This window comes from Myotis brandtii, unplaced genomic scaffold, assembly GCF_000412655.1.
Source record: "Myotis brandtii unplaced genomic scaffold, ASM41265v1 scaffold154, whole genome shotgun sequence".
Taxonomy (NCBI): domain Eukaryota; kingdom Metazoa; phylum Chordata; class Mammalia; order Chiroptera; family Vespertilionidae; genus Myotis; species Myotis brandtii.
The window spans coordinates 10,848,412-10,857,732 of NW_005355584.1; the positions used below are offsets into that span (position 1 = coordinate 10,848,412).

Genomic DNA, 9,321 nt, shown 5'->3' on the forward strand with positions numbered 1-9,321 from the left:
TCCCGGGAGACGGAGCGGTGTCCTGAGTCCCCCGGGCCAGACGCCGACACTGGGGCTTGGGGTCTAGGGCAGATGTGCGTGGGGTCGCAGGAGGGGCGGGACGGCGCCGGGGAGTAAAGCCCGGAGGCCTCTGGCTCCAAGGCCGGGTGCCTGACGTCTCGCCATGTGGTCTCCCCGAAAGCGGGCCGGACCCAGGAGTTTTGCCCCGAACCGGAGTGGGAGAGGGTCTGCCCGGGCTTGGCCCGAGGCTGGGCCAGGCTTCCCACTGGGCGCCACTCCCCTCCCCGTGCAGACCGTTGCGCTTCGCAAAATTTTTCAAAATTGGAGCCAAAATGTTGTGGGCGGGGCAACGGTGGCGGGAAAGGAGTTAACGTATGGCTCCTGGCAGTGTTCCCGTCCGGCCCCGCGCACCCGCATTCGCTCCTCGTACTAGTGAACCTTGAAACGAACTCGATGGTCCGAGTAGAAGTTCCTATTTGTCTTGGACTTTGAAAGAGGATGGTTCCTGGGGAAAAGTGTCTCTTGTTGGCTTTCGGGAGACAAAGGGTGGGGGTGGGCGCGGGACACGTCTCCCCGACACTGGTGTGGAGGGTGGTTTGAAGGGGGAGACCCGCTGTAGGCCATGCAGATCCGCAGTGGTCACATGTGAAACTCTGCACCCCACACCCATTCTGCAAACTGGAAAATTCCCGTCTGCAGTGGAAAATATCGGCCCTGCCTCGGACAGCTTTGAGAGTTTGGTTGAGCGGAGGGATCCTGCAGCTCCACGAGCAGTGGACTCGAATGAGCCGCAGACCTAGTTTCTGCTCCAGCTCTTCTTACACTTGGGGCAAGTTGCTTACTTAACCTCTCAGGTCTTCAGCTTCCCCATGCACTTGAAATGGAGGAAATAATAACAGTAGGTGCTTGAAAAATGTATCCTTGTTACATGAATATCAACTACACAACTGAATAGAGATAAGCTTTACATTTGTATTTTTCTATTTCTTGATGCAAACTTCTATATTCCCTCCTGGGGACTGTAGAGTGGAGATCATACAGGTGCCTTAAGGAGGGTTGGAGATGAAATAGGATCATGTATATAAAGTGTTTAAACAGTACCATTTTGGGTACACTTAAAACCTAGAGGTTGATTTGCTTTGCAAACCTCTAAAAAAACGACTCTTCGGTATTGGCCAGTGTGATATCTACTTTCCGTGGGTCCTGAACAAGCTTTCCTCAGCAGGTTAATCATGGAATAGTCCTGGGAGCCTTCAGCTCTGTCCTGTTGTCTTCACTAACGGTGCGGATGGTTGCTCTTTCCCTGTTCCCGCAGCATCCCGGTCTGGCCCCTGCCCCAGCTCACTGTGTGGAACTGCTGTGTCTGGTGGATGCAGGGCTCAGGAGGGTGGCCTCTGTCTGAATTGTGTGACTTGCACTGCACCCTGGGAGCTCCACCCTGATCCCGGGCGCCCACTCTGCCGGGAGTCGCAGTTTTCCAGGTCACTCCAGGCCTAATGTCCTGGGATAGTTTTCTTCCATAGAGAAAGTTGGATGGCATGTGCTCTTTTCCCATCTTGAAATTATAAGGCAAACTGTTTTTCAGATGAGTTTCCTCTGCTGACAACCAAGCGTGTGTTCTGGAAGGGTGTCCTGGAGGAGTTGCTGTGGTTCATCAAGGTAAAAAAGGGAAGTGAGAGGATAGGCGCAGAGCCAAGGTTGTGTGGCAACGTAGCCTTGCTAGTAACCATTCTGGCACATCAGGCCCGAAGACACCACAGGCCAGCGGAGGTCTGTCCTTGACCTGGACGCACACTCAGGATCCAGGCTAGGATGCCGAGGGCCAAATCTAATAAGACAAAGTATCAGAGAAATAAACATAAGGCTTGTACTTGGCAAAAACCAACCAACTGCACCTTAACTGTGCGAGTATAAGTTGGGGTAAACAGAACTTGGGAGTGGCACGTTTAAGGTATGTGACAGATCCACTTGCTAGAAAAGCTAGTGCTGATTAGGCCAATCAGTAGAAATATTCTATACACCAGATCTGAGGTGCTCCCAACAGATTGTAGGTGAGGCATTACATTCATTCGGGGTATCACACTTTGACACAGAACACGTTTGGTGAAGAAACACAAAACTGCTAGATGGGGTAGGAATATAATTAAAGGACTTGGATGTGTTCAGTCGAGGAAATTTAGTTAAGGGGAACAGGAAAAGAAAGATTTGAGAGGGTGGTCCAGAGAAGGATCAGATTGACCAGCAGGCCCTTCAAAGTTTGGGCTGGGACCAGCCTGCTTAAAGGTGGGACAGGCTGTGCAGGGACTGTAGAGGGCCTGTTGCCGGCGTGGTGGGGGCTCTTAGAGGATGAGTCCCGATGGCTCTGAAGGTTCCTGGGTGAGTGAATTCACCTGCTCTGCTCTCCCCTCCCCTCTCTTCCAGGGATCCACAAATGCTAAAGAACTGTCGTCCAAGGGAGTGAGAATCTGGGACGCCAATGGGTCCCGTGACTTCCTGGACAACCTGGGATTCTCCAGCAGGAAAGAAGGAGATTTAGGCCCCGTTTATGGCTTTCAGTGGAGGCATTTTGGGGCAGACTACAAAGATATGGATTCAGGTGAGGAGACAGTGCTGCCCCGGATCCCTGAGCGCCGTCGTAGCTCCATGTCGTAGCTCCACAGTTTCAGATGAAGTGTTGGGGATAAGCCAGGGTCTGGGGGGCTGATGCGTAACTAACCTTGTGGGAGGCTGTTTCGGGTTCAGGAGCGGCGACCACACCTCATGAAGGTTAGATCACACTCCCAGTGATTAGCATTATTGGGTGCTTGGCACTTCCTGTACCTTGTTTCCTTAGCAAATAGTGGCACAGTTGGTCACTGTGTTGGGGAGTAAGGTAGGAAGCTCATCTGGGGGGCTGACCTCCCAGAGCTGGCCTTGCAGAGACTTTGGTTTCCCTTTCTTTTCATCACATTGCAAGCGGCCCTGATGTGATAGCTCATATCCCGAGTCACCTCTCCTCCCCATCCTGCTGAGTGGAGAAAGGGGAAACATCTCACTCCTGGAGTCCACCTTCCTCTGTCACATGGTGGCACTACTTACGCTTTGGGTTCCCTTTCTTTTCATCACATTGCAAGTGGCCCTGATGTGATAGCTCATATCCTGAGTCACCTCTCCTCCCCATCCTGCTGGGTGGAGAAAGGGGAAACATCTCACTCCTGAGTCCACCTTCCTCTGTCACATGGTGGCACTACTTACCGAGTCCAGCCCCGGTCCTTTGCCCCTCGGGCCCACTTATCTTTAGGTCAGAGGTTATAAAAGCAAATGTGTCCCTCAGTGTGTGTGTGTACACAGGCGTGTGTGCAGGAAGTAACAGTTTGCTAGCTGGGCAGAGACCCGCAATCTGGAGAGCATGAGTCTCATCTAAAGGGGCAGTGACAGCTCATCTCCCGCCAGTTAGAGAGATGTGGGCCTGATAGTGTCAGAATTCTTCAATAAAAACCTAAAATCTGTATTTTATGTGCAATCCTGAGGTCTTTTGAATGCTGGCAACTTCATTAAGTTTTAAAGTGCTGTGTAGACCTGGAATAGGCACATTCACAGAGACAGAATGGTGGTTGCCAGGGGCTAAGGAGAGCGGGGAGTGGAGTGTTGAAATTGGGGGGCAGGGGGGGAGGAAGTAACGTGACCAACCAAATACTTAAAGGATTTTTACATAGAAAAGAAAATAGACTTTGTTATGGCTCCAGAGGATAGACCTAGGAGCCTAGACCAGGCCTTGAACTCAACATAACCTGAGAAATTTACCAAGTGCATTTGGATTTCTTGAATCCATGAGCCAAGGCGGGGCTGCGAAACGACAGTATGACAGATGACCTGTGAGGCCATCTCACCAGATGATGTAATTTACATATGCACATCTTCTCTTTTCAATAATTCTACAGATTATTCCCATCAAGGAGTAGACCAACTGCAAAAGGTGATTGACACCATCAAAACCAACCCTGACGACAGAAGAATCATCCTGTGTGCTTGGAATCCAAAAGGTTGAAAGCATCTCAGTCATCCTCTCCTGTCCTAACTGTATGGTTGGCATAAGGGGAAGCAATGTGGCCTTGTTGCAGGGGCCTCCAGCAGGAGGCAGGCCCTGGGAACCCCCCCAGCCCCATGGTCACCTGGGTGACCCTGGGCAAGTCACAGTTGGCCTCATTTTCACCTTCAGAGGATGGAATTGGATCCAGATCACCTTAATTTGTATATTTATACTTATTCTTACTTTAAAAAAAGGCTTTAAATGGCCTATAAAAATACATGTAAGATTTTAACATTTTAAATTGGGGCAGAAGTCTCTGTTCCCTTCTACCTTGATATTATTAATATGTGTACCAACAGTATTATAAAATTAAACTTTACCAATGTGTAATAAAGACCCAGAGCGGAAGATTTACATTTATAATAGAGACGTGGAACACAGGAGGGTGTGTCTGAGACGCTAGTCTCCTGTGGTCCCTACAAATGAACTCATTCTTTCTGTGAAGGTAGCACAAATAATTTCAGCTCGTATGGGAGAGCATTGCTGCTTCCATTGTAAATGTACATCACAGAAGACCTGTTAATGGACAGGTCTCTGTCCGGTTTGTGCCATCCCCGTGATTGGAATGGTTTGCTTCTGCCATGAGGGGAGGTATGGGTCATGGGGGTCACATGACCTCCAACTTACGAGTTGGCTTGTGTTTCGCTCCTGTTTTACTTTGCCTATAGTTGTGTTCTTTTACCCCCCCTACCCCCCGCTTATATTCCTCTGTGCTGGCTCCTCAGATCTTCCTTCGATGGCCCTGCCTCCGTGCCATGCCCTCTGCCAGTTCTACGTGGTGAACGGTGAGCTGTCCTGCCAGCTGTACCAGAGGTCAGCAGACATGGGGCTAGGTGTGCCCTTCAACATCGCCAGCTACGCCCTGCTCACCTACATGATCGCACACATCACCGGCCTGAAGGTGGGCTGCTCTTAGGAAGGAGCAATTGTTGCTGGCCTAAAGAGCTGAACTCTTAGGTTCTTTAACATGAAAAAAACTAATTGCACAGAATTCTCAAATAAGAAATGAACTGACTCAACTGTGAACTTAAAACATATATAAATAGAAAATCAACTAGAAAAAGAAAACTTTTTTTTAAAGAAACCAACAAAAAACGAGGGAAAAAGCAAAATGAAAAATAGGTAGGAAAAAAAAATGAACTGGCTCATTTTGTAACTCTCCCTGGAACTTTCCCATCCTTGTGGTCTGTATGAACAAGTTTATATAGCTTGTTTATAATATAAGGTAACTTTTCTAAATTAACTTTTTTCTTAAAAGCAACACTGGTTATCTTTATGTTCTGAAAAGCTTTGCGATATCTGCATACTCTGCATAATGTGTTTTTAAGGGATGTGTTGAAGAGGGATTAAAACTAAAACACTTCCTGTTTTGCTTCCTCCCATGCACTCAGCCAGGTGACTTCGTGCACACGTTGGGAGATGCACACATCTACTTGAATCATATTGAGCCGCTAAAAATGCAGGTAAGAATTCCATCTGTTGCACTTTGAAGGTTGGTCCCTCCTCTTGCTAAAAGGTTGGTTTGTAGAACATCCCTATTATAATAGGCATTCTTCCTGGTGCTGTGACAGATAAGGTGACCGGTTCTGACTGCAGAGCTTGGATGGTGGGCAGGTGGGTGGAGACAGAGAAGACACACGCCTCAGCTACCACAGGTGTGACAGTGGCTGTGGGGGACTAAGCCACATGCAGACCAGAGAATTTGGGACCTTCCCAGAGGTAGCATTTCAGTATTTTCCCTTAAGTTTATCCTAAATACAGTACTTAGGTCTGAACTTTCAAAAATAAGTTCAAGTCCATAAATTATAGCAGCCAAAAGATGATTGGAAAATGGCAATAAAAAATATGTGTCTGCATAATGAGCCCCAAGAATAAAAATGTCAACCCCCAAACCTTTAGGCCCTTCCAGATTAGGTCCAGGTTTTGAAAGTTTCTCCTTGGAGGAAATGTGTCTGCGTTGACTTAGAGGGTGGCTTCAAGGCTTATCCAGATGCTTCTCTAGCTCCCTGCTCCTGTCATGCTGGCCAGAATAAAGTGAGGTCATGACCTTTGTCACATCCTCATGGGCGCAGTTCATCTCAGGAATCCGGCTTGCATCCCTTTCTGTTCATTGTCAACAGATGTCATCTTTCCTTGCCCTTTCTGCCAGGGGTAGTTGGAATAGGAATTGTGGGATTCAGGTAACCATTTTTGAGTGCCTATTATGAGTTACAGATACAACAGTAAGAGACTGTGTCCAGTCCTTGATAAATTTACCAGGAGCAAGCAATCATAAGAACTTACACTTGGGGAGCCACCAGGCTCCTGACACCAAATGATTCCACAAAATACCCTCCGCTCTCCATGTATGTGAAAGAAATAGTTATGTTCCAACAGGATTGCATAACCAGGGAAAAGGTATCCACAGTATCACTGAGCCCCTGTAAAGTAATACTTGCTGATAAAATACTGTGTGTTTATCTCATGAAGGGATGTGGGGAGCAGAATTAAAGCAGTAGTACAGATATAGCAAAATAATGGTCTGCTGTTTGTAGCTTCAGCGAGAACCAAGGCCTTTCCCGAAGCTCAAAATCCTTCGAAAAGTTGAGACAATCGATGACTTCAAGACGGAAGACTTTCAGATTGAGGGGTACAATCCTCATCCGACTATTAAAATGGAAATGGCCGTTTAGAGTGCTTTTAAAGTTGTTTGAAGGATACTGCCTTTAGGGGTTGGAATGGATGCTTAGGTGAAAATTCTTTTTGTTCTAAAGAAGGAAGTAGGTCAAAAATCAGTTGGTAACTGTCAGTTATTACTCATTAACTTAAGACTGTTACCACTGGCAAATAGAGCTGTACTGACTCTCTTAGTAATAAAATGCCTTAACTGAATGAGGATGTATGAAAATACTGAGATGATGAATAAAGTGAAGACAGTAAAAACGTATGTACTTTAAAAATATGTACATGCATTTCACTCCCACATTTGTATGGTTAATGATTTCAAGAATTGTAAATTATTCCCTCACATTTGAGCCAGCTGAATAACACCAGTCATGATAATGTATGGTTGGTGTGGTTATGAATATTTAAAGTTGTTTGTTTTATATATTGTTATAATAAAGAAGAGTTCTGCATTCATCTGGGTTTTCTTTCTCTCTTGCCATTCTGCACAGTTCCTGTCTAAATACACATGCTATATTCTTGTTTGGATGCTGCTGAGGTTAGAATATATTTTAGAAATGCTGACTAAACTATTAAATTTTTCTATGATTTATCTAATTCTGGCTGCATTTTATCATTAAAATTATTTAGGATAGCCCTGCCTGGTATGGCTCGGTTGAGCGTCATCCTGTGCACCAAAGGTTGCCAGTTTCTGGTCAGGGCATATACCCAGGTTGTGGGTTCAATCCCCAGTTGGGGTCAGTGCAGGAGGCAACTGATCGATGTTTCTCTCTCAAGGTTTCTCCCTCTCCCTCACTTGCTAAAAAATCAGTAACATTTTTTTTTAATTATTTAGGATAAAGGTTTTTTTTTAAAAAAGGGTTATTTAAAAAAAGACTATGAAATAGCCTTTCGCCCATAGTTCAGTACAGTGTAAATTCTGTAATGTGCTTAGAATGAGCTGGAAAAGAGATGCTAAACCACTTTGGGCTAATGAGTGGAATCTTTATCTTTGTTGCATACCAGATACCCCACGGTGCAGCAGAACTATTTTTATTCTGCTAATTTATGAAATGTTAAATAGAATAAGGAATTGTGCCAACAAGTTGTGCAACATGCTGCTTATTTTCAAAGTACAGTTTAATGTCTGGGTACCAGCACTTGATAGAAATCTTATACTTTGAGCTAGTTACATTTAAATTTGTTTAAGGCCTAAGTAGGAGAGTATGTTTATTTGCTAAAAGAATTAAGTAATAATAATTACTGTGCTGATTCTTGAGGTTAATATGACTTTCAGCTGAATTTGTTTTCAATGGTAGATGATTTTCTTTCCCTATTTTCCTAAAACCAGACCCAAGAAATTCTAAGCCTTTTCACTTAAAAAAGAAGTGGGTGTGAGGGCCGAACCCTTAATTCCCTTGAGCCGTGAGGAGTTTCTTCCAGACTTCACCATCTGGGTATTGGTGTTTCTTTATAGATTCCTCCTTCATTTCTGTGGAATAACCAGCTTCCTGTAAGAGACAAAAACAAACAAACAAAAAACAGTGTTAACAACCACTTTTGTTTTTAGCAAAAAAACACATTTGTTTTATGTATTTCTGCTGCTCCTAAATATGCTTTTAAATCTAAGCTAAAGGCAACTGAATTAGTACTTTTAAAATAAATGTTCTGGTTGTTTGAAATGGAGGAGAGGGCCACTTCTAGGATTAGTGCACAAATCAAGTTTCCTCTGATAGCTCAACTTCTGAAAATGAGGCCTGACCTCGACCCTGTTGAGGGTAAATGGCCCAGATAACACAACTGCACTCATACCTTGTCAGCTGACTAGCCTGCTCGTTGGTGCCAGTTTATTTGTTTTGTTTGCACAAGGAATGCACATTTTAAGGTCTCAGCTGGCGAGGAAAAGGTGGCATTAGAGGGGCCTTGTTGGGCAGTTTCAGCCCCAAACCCTGACCTGCAGGCCTTGGGAATTTGGTGTTGACTAACTAAAAAGCCATTGGTTTCTAGATATGAAAATAAACTCTTAAGGAGTCAAAGCTTTGTGCACTAGGGTCTAGCTCAGTGGTCGGCAAACCGCGGCTCGCGAGCCACATGCGGCTCTTTGGCCCCTTGAATGTGGCTCTTCCACAAAATACCACGTGCGGGTGTGCACATACAGTGCGATTGAAACTTCGTGGCCCATGCGCAGAAGTCGGTTTTCGGCCTGGGCGAGTCTATTTTGAAGAAGTGGCGTTAGAAGAAGTGGGGTACGTTCACTGAGGTCCACCCCTCAGATTGAGGATGTTTTTAGCAAAGGCTAGCTTAGGAGTACCCTAATTAAGTTAATAACAATGTACCTACCTATATAGTTTAAGTTTAAAAAATTTGGCTCTCAAAAGAAATTTCAATCGTTGTACTGTTGATATTTGGCTCTGTTGACTAATGAGTTTGCCGACCACTGGACTAGTCCATTCAGCAGCAATCCTCGTAAGATTATAAAAGTAAGAGTAGACAATCTTTGTTTACTTTTTCTCCCCATTAGCTGGAGAAATAAAAGGCTTAAATCCAGGAATAGGGGAGGCTGCGTATTTTAAATCCTTTAAGTTCATATTTTAAACCTCCCAGGAAAA

At 45.3% G+C, this 9,321-nt stretch overlaps 1 protein-coding gene across 1 annotated transcript; it reads left to right on the plus strand.

Annotated features, from left to right (window-relative positions):
- Positions 1 to 1,560: 1,560 nt before the first annotated feature.
- TYMS (thymidylate synthetase) lies at positions 1,561 to 7,189 on the plus strand (the record flags this gene model as incomplete). The annotated part of the gene is made up of 6 exons (XM_005861640.2): positions 1,561 to 1,659; positions 2,422 to 2,596; positions 3,921 to 4,022; positions 4,795 to 4,970; positions 5,461 to 5,532; positions 6,604 to 7,189. Coding segments are annotated over 6 exons (762 nt in total), but the record flags the coding sequence as incomplete, so codon positions are not given.
- Positions 7,190 to 9,321: the final 2,132 nt, after the last annotated feature.